We start from the raw sequence: 16347 nt of genomic DNA, 5'->3' as shown, positions 1-16347 counted from the left end.
ATTTTGCCATCATCCATTTTATTTTTACTCTTGCGCTGTACCTTATCATAACTCCCTTTACTGTATGTGCTAAATGCTTAAATACTCTTCACACATTTGTAGTGAGAAATCATCAACTCCCATGCTAATTCTCTTTCTTTGTTCACAGAAGCTGATTTTTTTCCAATAAAATTGTCTTAAAGTTAATAGCTCAATATTGACTTAGTAAGCTTTTAGGCCGTTCCATGGTTGTGAAGCTGTATAAATGAAAATAACTTTTTTGATTTGTTAGTTTTTTGATACATCTTTAATATAATGCAGCTAAACAAACTGACATAGATGGTAAACAACTAAATGGTAATACTATAAAATTATTGTACAGTAAGAGGACATTATTTTTTGAACACTGAACTTTATTTCAGGCGCCAACATATGGTTGATCCACAATAATTTTATATAAGTAGCCACTTTAGTATGGCAAAATATCTCAAGGTGATTAATAGAAGTGCTTGCAATAATAAACAGTCATGATGCCAACCACAAAAGGTGATATCAGGATGCGATGAGAAACTTTTTCATAATGAGAGACTTGAAGGAGGAAAGAGAGAAGCAATGAGATGGAAAGCCAGGGCCAAATTCCATAAAACCAACATGACTTACGTGATAATGTTTAAGAGATCTGATTTAGAGACATGTATACTTGAAGCCATCTGGGACTGGAGATTAGAGATGGGGAGGTGCAAGACCACAGAATTAAGCAAATTAAGACCACAACAAATTAAGATTAGCACATTTAAACTCAGTTTTTCACAATTCCTGACATCTAATCCTAGAAAACATTCCCTGCCTTAGGTCAGTTAGGATCACTACTTTATTTTAAGAATGTGAAATGTCAGAATAACAGTAGAGAGATTGATTTATTTCAACTTTTATTTCTTTCATCACTTTCCCAGTGTGTCAGAAGTTTACATACACTTTGTTAGTATTTGGTAGCTTTGCCTTTAAATTGTTTAACTTGGGTCAAACGTTTTGGGTAGTCTTACACAAACTTCTCACAGTACGTTGCTGGAATTCTGTTCCATTCCTCCAAACAGAACTGGTGTAACTGAGTCAGGTTTGTAGGCCTCCACACACTTTTTCAGTTCTGCCCACAAAGTTTCAATCGGATTGAGGTCAGAAAATGATCTCAAGTCTGGTTCATCCTTGTGAGCAATTTCCAAATGCCTGAAAGTACCACGTTCATCTGTACAAACAATAGTACGCAAGTATAAACACCATGGGACCACGTAGCCGTCATACCGCTCAGGAAGGAGATGCATTCTGTCTCCTAGAGTTATACGTACTTTGGCACGAAAAGTGCAAATCAATCCCAGAACAACAGCAAAGGACCTTGTGAAGATGCTGGAGGAAACAGGTGGACAAGTATCTATATCCACAGTAAAACAAGTCCTATATCGACACAACCTGAAAGGCTGATCAGCAAGGAAGAAGCCACTGCTCCAAAACCACCATTAAAAAGCCAGACTACAGTTTGCAAGTGCACATGGGGACAAAGATATTACTTTTTGGAGAAATGTCCTCTGGTCTGATGAAACAAAAATTAAAACTTTTTGGCCATGATGACCATTGTTATGTTTGGAGGAAAAAGGATGAGGCTTGCAAGCCGAAGAACACCATCCCAACCATGAAGCATGGGGGTGGCAGCATCTTAATGTGGGGGTGCTTTCCTGCAGGAGGGACTGGTGCACTTCACAAAATAGATGGCATCATAAGGAAGGAAAATTATGTGGATATATTGAAGCAACATCTCAAGACATCAGCCAGGAAGTTAAAGCTCGGTCACAAATGGGTCTTCCATATCGACAATGATCCCAAGCATACCTCCAAAGTTGTGGCAAAATTGCTTAAGGACAACAAAATCAAGGTATTAGAGTGGCCATCACAAAGCCCTGACCTCAATCCGATAGAAAATTTGTGGGCAGAACTGGAAAAAGTGTGTGTAAGCAAGGAGGCCTACAAACCTGACTCAGTTACACCAGTTCTGTCTGGAGGAATGGAACAAAATTCCAGCAACTTACTGTGAGAAGCTTGTGGAAGGCTACCCAAAACGTTTGACCCAAGTTAAACAATTTAAAGGCAATGCTACCAAATACTAACAAAGTGTATGTAAACTTCTAACCCACTAGGAATGTGATGAAAGAAATAAAAGCTGAAATAAATCATTCTCTCTACTATTATTCTGACATTTCACATTCTTAAAATAAAGTAGTGATCCTAACTGACCGGGAATGTTTTCTAGGATTAAATGTCAGGAATTGTGAAAAACTGAGTTAAAATGTATTTGGCTAAGGTATATGTAAACTTCTGACTTCAACTGTATATGCATATTATAGAGAGCCTCACACACAGCTGTATCTTTGTTGAAGGCTTTGTACAGTACATCTTTATTATAAGAGAGAATGGCAGAGATGGAATCATATTATAATGAAAGAAAACACCAGTGAACAAAGAACAATTAATAAAATGAAAGAAATGAGCAACTTCAATTTTTTTTAAAATTTCAGTGCTGTCAGTGTATGTGGTTTGGATCACAGGTTGTATTCTCCTCCAAAAGATGAGGCCTGATCTGCTGAGTATTTCCAAAATTTTCTCTTTTGATTCTGAAATAAGCCATCTGATTTTGAATATGTTTATTGCTGGTAATGGGCCCAGAGGTCAAGAATTCATTTCCTTATGATATAATTTGAGTCGAATTCTTGCTGTGTAAACTCATTTAGTATAAAGATAATTTGTTTGCATGGGACCATCACAATTGCAATCAATTATAAGATATGCTTCCCAAAAAGAACACCAGGGTTGGAGTCTAACCTATTTCTACTTTTCCTAGTGCAAATGCACTGTCATAGCTGCGACCCACAGCTATCTGTGTGCTTAGAAAATCATCTTTCACAATCACAAAGGAAAAAGCAACAGAGTCTTCTTGCAAATATCTTTGTTCCCTTCTATGTCTATGAATGATTAGGATAAAATGATATTGATGTGATAGGCCTTTTTTTCATTTTAAGTTCTGCATTTGAGATCAATATTGGATACAACACTGGTCATTGGACGCACATTGTTTTTATTAGTTTTTTTATATCTATCTACAGAAAATTTGTTGTACTGATCAATACTAGGAATGGAATAGTTTTCTTAACCAGTGCCAAGATCCCAAAGTCTCTCATCATAAACTTTAAAGCCAAAGAAGCATGTAGTTTCCTTTACTCTTTATCAACAAATCTTACTCCCATTTACATCAACCTGAATTTCCATCTCAATGCACCCAAGCAGCTTTCCTTACTCTTGATGAATCACATACAACTTTTTTATTGTGGAATACATCCAATGTGATCTGGGTTCAGACTCCTTCATGCAATTGCGCATAACAGTACAGACAAGGGGATTGCACCTCATTGGTAAAACCCCTGACTTATGCTTTCTAAAAGAAATGTATGCCCTTGAAGCACTAATACTATTATTAACATCTTGCAAAATTAAAATGGAATTTGACTGACTTAATGGTCATTGTTCATACAAGTAGCTATATTTTCATAACTAGAAGAAAATGAAAAACTAATTTTTCACAAATTATACCGCCAGTTCTTAGTATTACATGATTTAAAGTTACAAATGTCAGCATAAGGCATGAGATCTCCTGTTTGGACATCTGTATCTAACTAAACATTAGCATTTTTCAAAGCCACAAAATTCCCAACAAGCAAATGAAGATCAGATGCTAAATTTGCTTAAAAGTAATGATGTAAAATATTGTTTGACCATATCATGGAGTAGAAAGATGAAAAAAAATGAACCCTCCCAAAGCTGTGCAGCTGAATACCAATCTTTTTAAAACGGAACATTCTGTAACAGCATTATACGAGGCAATTAAATGTCATTAGCCATAATTACTAGGTGTGTGGATTCATGTCTGCTGCTAATAAAATACCCCCACAGAGACTGAGTGACAGCTTTTAACTCCTACAAAAGCGAACACTGTAATGCATGAGCAATAAAGCATAAAAAAGACAAGTTTAGACTAAGTGAGCATGCAGTAGTGGTCAGGCTCAGAAGGTGTTTGTTGTTTGCCTTTGCTTGGTTTTCCATTAATTTTTTTTCATCTTAAAGCCAAAAACATTTTGGGTTTTTACAATGAAAAGGAAGGCCATTCAGTCACCAGCATAATCACCAGATGTTTTTACTATTTCCCTTTTGAAAGTAGTGTAATCTTAACATCAAATACAATCTATTGTAAGCATTACCTTCTCTCCTTACGAAGGAGTGCTTTACACAACCTGATATTTCAGGCCTTTATTGCATCCATATAACCATATAACAATTACAGCACGGAAACAGGCCATCTCAGCCTTTCTAGTCCGTGCCAAACGCTTACTCTCACCTAGTCCCACCGACCTGCACTCAGCCCATAACCCTCCATTCCTTTCCTGTCCATACACCTATCCAATTTTACTTTAAATGACAATATCGAACCTGCTTCTGCCACTTCTACTGGAAGCTTGTTCCACACAGCTACCACACTCTGTGTAAAGAAGTTCCCCCTTGTGTTACCCCTAAACTCTTGCCTCCTAACTCTCAATTCATGTCCTGTTGTTTGAATCTCCCCTACTCTCAATGGAAAAAGCCTATCCACGTCAACTCTATCTATCTCCCTCATAATTTTAAATACCTCTATCAAGGCCTCCCTCAACCTACTACGCTCCAAAGAATAAAGACCTAACTTGTTCAACATTTCTCTGTAACTTAGGTGCTGAAACCCAGGTAACATTCTAGTAAATCTTCTCTGTACTCTCTCTATTTTGTTGACATCTTTCCTATAATTCGGTGACCAGAACCGTACACAATACTCCAAATTTGGCCTTACCAATGCATTGTACAATTTTAACATTACATCCCAACTCCTATACTCAATGCTCTGATTTATAAAGGCCAGCATACCAAAAGCTTTCTTCACCACCCGATCCACATGAAATTCCACCGTCAGGGAGCTGTGCACCATTATTCCTAGATCACTCTGTTCTACTGAATTCTTCAATGCCCTACCATTTACCATGTATGACTTATTTTGATTATTCCTACCAAAATGTAGCACCACACACTTATCAGCATTAAACTCCATCTGCCATCTTTCAGCCCACTCTTCTAACTGGCCTAAATCTCTCTGCAAGCTTTGAAAATCTACTTCATTATCCACAACGCCACCTATCTTAGTATCATTTGCATACTTACTAATCCAATTTACCACCCCATCATCCAGATCATTAATAGAACCACAGAACACTATGGCACAGTACAGGTTAATCCTTAAAAAAAGGTACTAAACCCACACTAACCCATAACCCTGCATTTTTCTTTCATCCATGTGCCTGTCCAAGAGGCTCTTAAATACCCCTAATGTTTTAGCCTCCACCACCATCCCTGGCAAGTCATTCCAGGCACTCACAACCCTCTGTGTAAAAAACTTACCCCTGATGTCTCCCCTAAACTTCCCTCCCTTAATTTTGTACATATGCCCTCTGGTGTTTGCTATTGGTGCCCTGGGAAACAGGTACTGACTATCCACCCTATCTATGCCTCTCATAATCTTGTAGACATCTATCAAGTCCCCTCTCATTCTTCTACGCTCCAAAGAGAAAAGTCCCAGCTCTGCTAACCTTGCTTCATACGACTTGTTCTCCAAACCAGGCAACATCCTGGTAAATCTCCTCTGCATCCTCTCCATAGCTTCCACATCCTTCCTATAATGAGGTGACCAGAATTGAACACAATACTCTAAGTGCGGTCTCACCAGAGGTTTGTAGAGTTGCAACATGACCTCTCTACTCTTGAACTCAATCCCCCTGTTAATGAAGCCTAGCAATCCATAGGCCTTCTTAACTACCCTATCAACCTGTGCAGTGACCTTGAGGGACGTATGGATTTGAACTCTAAGGACCCTTTGTTCATCGACACTCTTAAGTAACTGACCATTAATCCTGTACTCAGTCTTCTGGTTTGTCCTTCCAAAATGCATCACCTCACACTTGTCCGGATTGAACTCCATCTGCCATTTTTCTGCCCAACTCTGCAGCCTGTCTATATCCCCTTGTAACCTTCGACCACCTACAGCTCCATCCACAACTCCTCCAATCTTCGTGTCATCCGCAAACTTACTCACCCATCCTTCTGCTTCTACATCCAGGTCATTTATAAAAATCACAAATAGCAGGGGTCCCAGGCAGAATACTTTCCTTCCACAATTACCCTTTGCTTTCTTCCTTTAAGCCAATTTTTTATCCAAACAGCCAAGGTTCCACTTATCCCATGCCTCATGACTTTCTGGATGAGTCTCTCATGAGGGACCTTGTCAAATGCTTTGCTAAAGTCCATGTAGACCACATTCACTGCCCTACTCTCGTCAATTTCTTTTGTTATCTCTTCAAAAAACTCAATCAGGCTCGTAAGGCACGATCTTCCCTTCACAAAGCCATGTTGAATATCCATGAGTAGACTGTACTTCTCCAAATGCTCGTAGATCCTATCCTTAAGAATCCTTTCCAGTTGTTTGCATACCACCGACGTAAGACTCACCGGTCTATAGTTCCCAGGTTTCTCCCTATTACCTTTTTTAAACAAGGGAACTACATTTGCCATTCTCCAGTCCTCTGGCACTTCCCCTGCAGCCAAAGAGGATTCAAAGATCATAGCTAATGCACCTGCAATCTCTTCTCTCAATTCCCACAACAACCTGGGGTGTATTATATCCAGCCCTGGGGATTTATCAATCTTAATGTTTTTAAGAAGATCCAGCACTTCTTCTTCCTTAATCTCCACATTGTCCAGCACACAGGCCCACTCTACTTCGACCTCATCCTGATCAAGATCCTTTTCACTTATAAATACTGAAGCGAAGTATTCATTTAGGACCTCCCCAACCTCCTCTGCCTCCAGGCACATGTTGCCCTCTTTATCCTTTAGCGGTCCCATCTTCGTTCTCGTCATCCTCCTATTCTTCACATAGGCATAGAACGCCTTGGGGTTCTCCTTAACCCTACATGCCAAGGCCTTCTCATGCCCCCTTCAAGCTCTCCTAAATACTTTCTTTAGCTCCTTCCTGGCTACCCTATATTTCTTATAAGCCCCTCCTAATTCCTGCTTCTTATATCTAACATATGCTTCCTTTTTCCTCTTGACAAGTTGCCTCACATGTTTCGACAGCCACGGTTCCCTTTTCCTACCATTTTTTCCTTGCCTCAGTGGGACAAACCTATCCTGAACCCAGCTCAAGTGGTCCCTAAACTTCTACATTATTTCTGTGCTTTCCCCTTTGAACATCTGTTTCCAATTTACTCTCACTAGTTCCTGCCTCATCCCTTCAAAGTTAGCCCTTCCCCAGTTATGCACTTTATCATTTTGTCTGATTTTATCCCTTTCCATAGCTATGCTGAAGCTAAGGGAGTTCTGGTCACTCTCACCAAAATGCTCCCCCCCCCCACCAAGAGGTCTGTCACCTGACCAGGTTCATTACCCAGAACTAGATCCAGTATAGCCTCTCTTCTCATCGGCCAGTCCACATATTGTGTCAGGAATCCTTCCTGAACACACCTGACAAATCCAGCCCCATCTGTCCCCCTTGCACTCAGGAGATGCCAGTCAATATGAGGGAAGTTGAAATCACCTATAACTACTACCCTGTATTTCCTGCACCATTCTAAAATCTGCCTGCTTATCTGCTCCTCGGTGTCCCGAGGGCTATTTGGGGGCCTTTCGACTACTCCCAGCACAGTGATTGATACCTTCTTATTTCCGACTTCCACCCAGACTGACTCCGTGGACACTCCTTCTGCAGCGTCCTCCCTTTCTATAGCCGTGATACTATCCCTGACCAGCAATGCCACTCCCCCTCCTTTTCTACCCCCGATCCTATTCCTTTTAAAACACCTGAACCCTGGGACCTGCATCATCCAATCCTGCCCTTCATCCAACCATGTTTCAGAAAGGCCACAACATCGTAATTCCACGTACTAATCCATGCTCTAAGTTTATCCTCCTTGTTCCTAATACTCCAAGCATTGAAATAGACACATTTCAACCCCTTTAACTGGCTACAATTATGTTCTGTCCCCTGCCTGTCCTTCCTCATCAACTCAGAACTCTTAGCATCATGCCCTTGTCCTTCTACCTTAATCTCTGCACTCACATTCTGATTCCCACCCCCTTGCCAAACTAGTTTAAACCCTCCCCAACAGCTCTATCAAACCTGCCCGCCAGGATATTGGTCCCCCTGGGATTCAAGTGCAACCCGTTCTTTTTGTACAGGTCACACCTGCCCCAAAAGAGGTCCCAATGATCCAGAAATCTGAATCCCTGCCCCCTGCTCCAATCCCTCAACCACTCATTTATCCTCCACCTCATTCTATTCCTATTCTCACTGTCGCGTGGCACAGGCAGTAATCCCAAGATTACTACCTTTGAGGTCCTGCTTTCTTCCTTCCTAACTTCCAACTTCCTTCCTTTTAAATCTTTTTATTAATTTTAAGAAAAACATAAATGAAATATGAATACAAAGCGTTTGAGAGTACATAATTAATAGTTTAAATAGACAATCAGATATATAATAATCAATATATAAGGCCTCCCAAACATAGTATTTATGTAAAAGAATCAAAAAAGAGAAAAAAAAACCCAAAAAGAGAGAAAAAAACTAACCAACATGGGCCATTGCATAATGTTAAATACATACAGTAGTGCCAATAACTCCGAACCTCCATCCAAATAATTAAGGCTAATAAAAGTAAGGTTTAGGATCAGACCATTTAACTCATATGAAAATGCTGAATAAATGGTCTCCAAGTTTCTTCAAATTTAACTGAAGAATCAAAAACCACGCTTCTAATTTTTTCTAAACTCAAACAAGAGATAGTTTGAGAAAACCACTGAAATACAGTTGGAGGGTTAATTTCTTTCCAATTCAGTAAAATAGATCTTCTAGCCATTAATGTAACAAACGCAATCATTCGTTGAGATGAAGCGGATAGACGATTATTATCTATCATTGGTAAACCGAAAATTGCAGTAAAAGGATGCGGTTGGAAATTGATATTTAAAACTCTTGAAATAATATTAAAAATATCTTTCCAATAATTTTGTAAACAAGGACAAGACCAGAACATATGAGTCAATGAAGCAACATCAGAATGACATCTGTCCCAGGTTGAATTAACATGAGAATAAAATTGAGCAAGTTTAACTTTAGACATGTGAGCTCTATGTACAACCTTAAATTGTATTAGGGCATGTTTAGCACAAATAGAGGACGAATTTACCAATGATAAAAAATTTTCCCATTGCTCAGTATATATAGGACAATGCAATTCTTCTTGCCATTCCTTCTTAATTTTTTCTGATACATCTGGCTGTACACTCATAATCATATTATAAATGATAGCTACTAAACCCTTTTGACAAGGATTGAGGGCTAAAATTCTTTCTGTAATGTCCAATGGACATTCTTTCGAAAAAGACTTTAATTCATTATACAAGAAATTTCTGACTTGCAAATATCCCAGCTTCCTTCCTAACTCCCTGTATTCTTCTTTCAGGACCTCTTCCCTTTTCCTACCTATGTCATTGGTACCAATATGTATCACGACCTCTGGCTGTTCTCCCTCCCACCGCAGGATATCTTGGACGCGATCAGAAACATCCCGGACCCTGGCACTTGGGAGGCAAACTACCATCCGAGTTTCTTTCCTGCGTCCACAGAATCGCCTGTCTGAACCCCTGATTATAGGGTCCCCTATCACTACTGCCTTTCACTTCCTTTCCCTACCCTTCTGAGCCACGGGGCCAGACTCTGTGCCAGAGGCACGGTCACTGTTGCTTCCCCCAGGTAGGCTGTCCCCCCCCAACAGTACTCAAACAGGAGTACTTATTGTCAAGGGGTACAACCACAGGGGTACTCTCTAGTACCTGACTCTTCCCCTTCCCTCTCCTGACTGTGACACATTTCTCTGTCCCCCGTGGCCCCGGAGTGACCACCTGTCTGTAACTCCTCTCTATCACCTCCTCACTCTCCCTGACCAGATGAAGGTCATTGAGCTGCAGCTCCAGTTCCCTTAGGAGTTGCATCTCGATGCACCGGGTGCAGATGTGGCTGTCCAGGATGCCAGAAAACTCCAGGACCTCCCACATCTGACATCGACAACAGAAAACTGGCCTCACACACATACTACCTCCTTTTGCAATCAACAACTGCCTCACCTCGTCCCGTTACCGCCAAAGCCCGTTGAGCCAAAGCCCTTTCACTCTGCTGCCAGCTCCGAATGCTGCCCGCTGGATATGGCTGCCTTCTTTTTAAACTGTTTGTGCTCAACTGGCTGACGTCACATGCCTGTGCAGTCTGGCCTCTCTCTTCCGCCAAGAACTCAAAATGTCTTCCCGCTGGAAATCCTTAGGTGCTCTCCTACTGCCTTCTTGTTCCGAATCCCTTCCTGTTCTGAATCAAACAACATTGGACCCAGTACAGATCCCTGAGGCACACCACTAGTCACCGGCCTCCAACCACTACTCTCTGGCATCTCCCATCCAGCCACTGTTGAATCCATTTTACGACTTCAATATTAACACCTAAAGAGTGAACCTTCCTAACTAACCTTCCGTGTGGAAACTTGTCAAAGGCCTTACTGAAGTCCATATAGACAACATCCACTGCTTTACCCTCATCAACTTTCCTAGTAACCTCGTCAAAAAATTCAATAAGATTTGTCAAACATGACCTTCCACGCACAAATCCATGTTGACTGTTCCTAATCAGACCCTGTCTATATAGATAATTATATATACTATCTCTAAGAATACTTTCCATTAATTTACCCACCACTGACATCAAACTGACAGGCCTATAATTGCTAGGTTTACTCTTAGAACCCTTTTTAAACAATGGAACAACATGAACAACACGCCAATCCTCCCGCACCATCCCCGTTTCTAATGACATTTGAAATATTTCTGTCAGAACCCCTGCTATTTTTACACTAACTTCCCTCAAGGTCCTAGGGAATATCCTGTCAGGACTGGAGATTTATCCACTTTTATATTCCTTAAAAGCGCCAGCACTTCCTCCTCTTTAATTGTCATAGTTTCTATATTCTTCTCCTTAGTGAATACCGAAGAAAATAAATCCAGTTGCCATCTTTTTAGTTACTTGCCGATAAGCGATGTTTTATTTTTATATCTCTGCTGAGGGCTCTAGGAGATATTGCTACATACACCCAGAGGCCACTTTATTAGGTACAGCTATACACCTGCTTGTTAATTCAAATATCTCATCAGCCAATCAAGTGGCAGCAACTCAATGCATTAAAACATGCAGACATGGTCAAGAGGTTTAGTTGTTGTTCAGACCAAGCATCAGAATAGGGAAGAAAAGTGATCTAAGTGATTTTGACCATGGAATAATTGTTGGTACCATACGGGATGGTTTGAGTATCTCAGAAACTGCTGATCTCCTAGGATTTTCACACATAACAGTCTCCAAAGTTTACAGAGAATGGTGCAAAAAACAAAAACATCTATTGAGCGGCAGTTCTGTGGGTGAAAATGCCTTGTTAATGACAAAGGAGAATGGCCAGACTGGTCCAAGTTGACAAGAAGGTAACTCAAATGACCACATGTTACATCTGTGGTGTGCAGAAGAGCATCTCTGAATGCACAACACATTGAACCTTGAAGTGGAGGGACTACAGCAATAGAAGGCCAAGAACATATACTCAGTAGCTACTTTATTAGGTACAGGAGGTAAATTGTGGGCATGCTACATTGGTGCTGGAAGCATGGCAACATTTGTGAACTGTGTCCAGAACCCTATGTTGGTTGTCGATGCATATTTCATTGTGTGTTTCAATATACCTATGACAAATAAAATTAATCTTTATCTAAAGTTCAACACAAAAAATGTAAAGGGATGTTTTCAAGAGAGAAGAGACAATTGAGAATGAATGGCAGAGCTCCGAAGGGGATGTGCAGCGGATCAGACAACAAGGAAAGAAACAAAGAACTAGAAAAAGTGTGCCTTTGCAGAGATGAACAGGTTTACAATTTACTGCAGATACACTGATAGGAAATTCTTATTAGTCCGTGCCTTCTGGCATTTTATGATACATTTACACAATTCCCTTGTTCTGATCTCAGGGGATAAACCATGAAAGAAACCTATACAAATCCCATCTGCCTACAGGCACCAAATTAAAGGCTTTTCATCACATCAAAAGAAGATTTAACAGTTGGAGCTTGCTGTTTGAACTGGAAGAAAAGCAGATTTGAAATGGAGTCTTGTCATAACAGAGGAAGATGATGAAGGATTAATTTAGTAATCACACTCCATCAAATATTTTGATTCTTACTATCACAACTGCATTTGAATAACATTTTTAAATTAGTTTCTTCAGTTCAGCATTCGAAGTTGCAATGAACAGGTTCAACAATATTGTAACACAAGAGATTTTGCAGATGCTAGAAATCTTGAGCAACAAACACTAACTGCTGGAGGAATTCGTCAAGTCAGGCAGCATCTATGTAGGGAAATAAACTGTCGACATTCCAAGCTGAGACTCTTCATCAGCCTCATGTGGCTGAGTTCCTCCAGCATTTTGTGTGTGGTGTTCATCAGTATGGTGGAGGGCAGCTTACCTTTGTGTGTACTGTACAGAGCAGCAAAAGTCACTACAAAGAATGTGGTAGAATACTTTCCGGCATTGACTAGATGAGGGAATGCTCGCTTGGTGTCACGGTAGCGGCGAAGGCACTGGGTGAAACGCACCCATGCAGGCAGACACTGGATGATAGCTCTTACTCCATAGGAGTAGCTGTTGCATGTATAATCACCTGCAATAAGTAGAAGGGAATGAGAGTGAGTAACTGTCAAAGGACAGTTTGTAAGTCTTCCAGTTTCACTTGTGTTTAGACCAAACAACAAAACAACAGCACTATATAGTCAGTGGACACTTTATTAAGTACTCCTGTTAATGCAAATATCTAGTCAGCCAATCATGTGGCAGCAAATCAATGCTTAAAAATATGCATACTCAAGAGGTTCAGTTATTGTCCTGACAAAAAACATCAGAATGGGGAAGAAATATGAGCTAAGGGACTTTGATTGTGGAATGATTGTTAGTGTCTGATGGGGTGGTCTAAGTATCTCAGCAACTGCTGATCTCCTGGGATTTTCATGCACAACAATATCTGGAGTTTACAGAAAATGGTGCGAAAAACAAAAAAAAACATCCAGTGATCAGCAGTTTTGTGGATGAAAATGCCTCGTTAATGAAGACACACACAAAATGCTGAAGGAACTGAGCAGGTTAGGCAGCATCGATGGAAGCGAATTAAAAGTCGATGTTTCAGGCCGACACCCTTCTTTAGAGCTGAGAAGGAAGGGGGAAAACACTGGAATAAAAAGATGCAGGGAGGCTACCAGAATAAAAAAAGAGAGGGGGGAGGGCCTCAGCCTGAAATGTCAACTGCTTATTCATTTCCATAGATGCTGCTGACCTGCTGAGTTCCTCCAGCATTATGAGTGTGTTGCTTTAGATTTTTAGCAGACGCAGATTTTCTTGTGCTGTTAATAAAAAAGGTCAGAGGAGAATGGCCAGACTGGTTCAAACAGATAGGAAGGTGTCAGTAACTCAAATAGCCATGTATTACAACAGTGGTGTGCAGAAAAGCATCTCTGAAAGTACATGTCAAAACTTGAAGTGGATGGGCTACAGCAGCAGATCCACATTAGGTTCCACTCCTGTGGCCACCTTATTAGGTACATTCCTGTATCTAATAAAGTGGTCACTGAGTGCACTGTATTTCCAGATTAAACAAAATCATTTAAAATCTACAATGACAACTTCTATCCTAAGGAGGTTTACAGCTGCAGTATCACAATGCCATACTCAAGATATATCTGAAATTCATTTATAAACAATGACTTTGTTGGTTCTTATATACTGGTAGATACTTTATTGAAATAGAATAGTTATCTCAATTGGAGAAGGATCTCAAAGCAACCTTTGTATCAATGATGGATGGTATCAAAGTTTAAAGGAGTAATGATAAATTTCCAACTGGAAGTGCTTCGGCTATAATAGGAAACACAAGGGGCAGCCTGAAAACTACATAAAAGAAACAAATGATGACATCCTTAACTGAATAGTTGAAGGGGGATAGAACATTATAACTACCTTTTCATATAGCAAGATACGGTTTCATAGATATTCACAGCCCTCTAGCACCTTGACCTAGTAGTACATATTCTCCCTCTGAGCTCTGCTTAATGAATATCACAGCATTAAGACTTGAAAGTGCAATTGTATATAAAATTGCAGTCTATGAGTTTATAAAGAATATACAAAGTGGATGCTACTTCTACCAAAATGGCCCTGTCCATCAAAACATGAATTTAGTTTAAACTAGAATCGCTGGCGGGGTGGGAACAGAACTGAAGAGACTCACAAATCGAGAAAGCTTGTAGACAGTGTGAGAGGGTCGATAGACAAGTGATAGAGAAGGATGCGCTCAGCCTGATGGTTTGAGATGTATCTATTTTAATGCAAGAAGTATCATGAACAAAGTGGATGAACTTAGAGTGTTGATCCGTACTTGGAGCTATGATGTTGCATTACTAAGACTTGGATGGTTCAGGTCCAGGAATAGATAATTAGAGTGCCAAGCTTTAGATGTTTCAGAAAGGACAGGGAGGGAGGCAAAAGAGATGGGGGCATGGCACTGCTGATTAGAGCTGGTGTCACGGCTGCAATAAAGGAGGAAGTCATGGAGGGATTGTCCACTGACTCCCTGTGGGTGAATGTTAGGAACAGGAAGGGCCTTATGAGCCTGATTGAATGTTTTGGGATTTGACTAAATACATTGATGAAGGTACAACAGTAGATGGAGTGTATATGGATTTCAGCAAAGCATTTGATAAGGTACCCTGTACAAGGCTGATTAAGTAAGGAGGCAGGGGATCCATGGGGACCTTGCTTTGTGCATCCACAATTGGCATGCCCACAGAAGGCAAAGAGTGGTTGTAGACGGGTCATATTCTGCATGGAGGTCGGTGATCAGTGGTGTGCCTCAGGGATCTGTTCTGGGACTCCTCCCCCCCCCTTCTCTTCTTGATTTTTATAAATGACCTGGACAAGGAAGTGGAGGGATGGGTAGGTAAATTTGCTGATGACACAAAGGCTGGGGATGTTGTGGATAGTGTGGATGGCTGTCAGAGATTACAGTGGGACATCGATAGGAAGCAAAACTGGGCTGAGAAGTGGCAGATGGAGTTCAACCCAGATAAATGTGAGGTGGTTCATTTTGGTAGGTCAAATATGATGGCAGAATATAGTATTAATGGTAAGACTCTTGGCAGTGTGGAGGAATAGAGGGTTCCAAGTCCAAGTCCAAGTCCATAGGACCCTCAAAGCTACTGTGCAGGTTGACAGTGTGGTTAAGAAGGCACATGGTGCATTGGCCTTCATCAACGGTGGGATTGAGTTCAAGAGCCGAGAGGTAATGATACAGCTGTATAGGACCCTAGTCAGACCCCACTTGGAGTACTGTACTTAGCTCTGGTCACCTCACTATAGGAAGGCTGTGGAAGGTATAGAAAGGACGCAGAGGAGATTTACAGTGATGTTGCCTGGATTGGGGAGCATGCCTTATGAAAATGGGTTGAGTGAGCTTGGCCTTTTCTCCTTGGAGGAATGGAGGATGAGAGGTGACCTGATAGAGGTGTACAAAATTAATGAGAGGCATTGATTGTGTGGATTGTCAGAGGCTTTTTCTCCCCGGGTTGAAATAGCTAACAGAAGAAGGCACAGTTTTAAAGTGCTTGGAAGCAGATACAGAGGAGATGTCAGGGGTATGTTTTTTTACGCAGAGAGTAGTGAGTGCATGGAATGGGTTGCCGGCGACTGTGGTGAAGGTGGATACATAGGATCTTTTAAGAGGCTCCTGGATAGGTACATGGAGCTTAGAAAAATAGAGGGCTATGGGTAACTATAGGTAATTTCTAAAGGAGGCACGTTTGGCACAGCATTGTGGGCCAAAGGGCCTGTATTGTGCTGTAGGTTTTCTATGTTTCTATAGGAAGCACAGAGCTTGCATTTCAATTTCATAATATAAATGGAATAGCATGGTTAATGTGTATATTTAAAATCAATTTCCAGCATTAATCATAAAATATAATCTTCTAAATTCACTCTGCAATCAAACCACTCTGTAATTTGGTAAAATTTTCCCTGGTTCTAGAGTCTAAAGTGATTACGTTTAACAGTAAAATAAACAAACCTT

General features: G+C 40.7%; 1 protein-coding gene across 3 annotated transcripts in view; it reads right to left on the bottom strand.

The window, feature by feature from the left end:
- The window catches only part of LOC140737297 (xenotropic and polytropic retrovirus receptor 1 homolog), a 479522-nt gene that overhangs the window by 80947 nt on the left and 382228 nt on the right, over positions 1-16347 (bottom strand). For 2 of the 3 annotated variants that reach the window (XM_073063697.1, XM_073063698.1), the window contains one exon: positions 12703-12897. The exons of the other annotated variant lie outside the window; for it this stretch is intronic. In XM_073063697.1, the coding sequence (XP_072919798.1) occupies positions 12703-12897 (195 nt within the window). The remainder of the gene's footprint in view (positions 1-12702; positions 12898-16347) is intronic. 3 annotated transcript variants of the gene reach the window in all.

This window comes from Hemitrygon akajei, chromosome 12 (genome assembly GCF_048418815.1).
Source record: "Hemitrygon akajei chromosome 12, sHemAka1.3, whole genome shotgun sequence".
Classification (NCBI taxonomy): Eukaryota; Metazoa; Chordata; class Chondrichthyes; order Myliobatiformes; family Dasyatidae; genus Hemitrygon; species Hemitrygon akajei.
The sequence above is the reverse complement of the archived record's forward strand: the minus strand, read 5'-3'. Positions and strand labels throughout refer to the sequence as shown.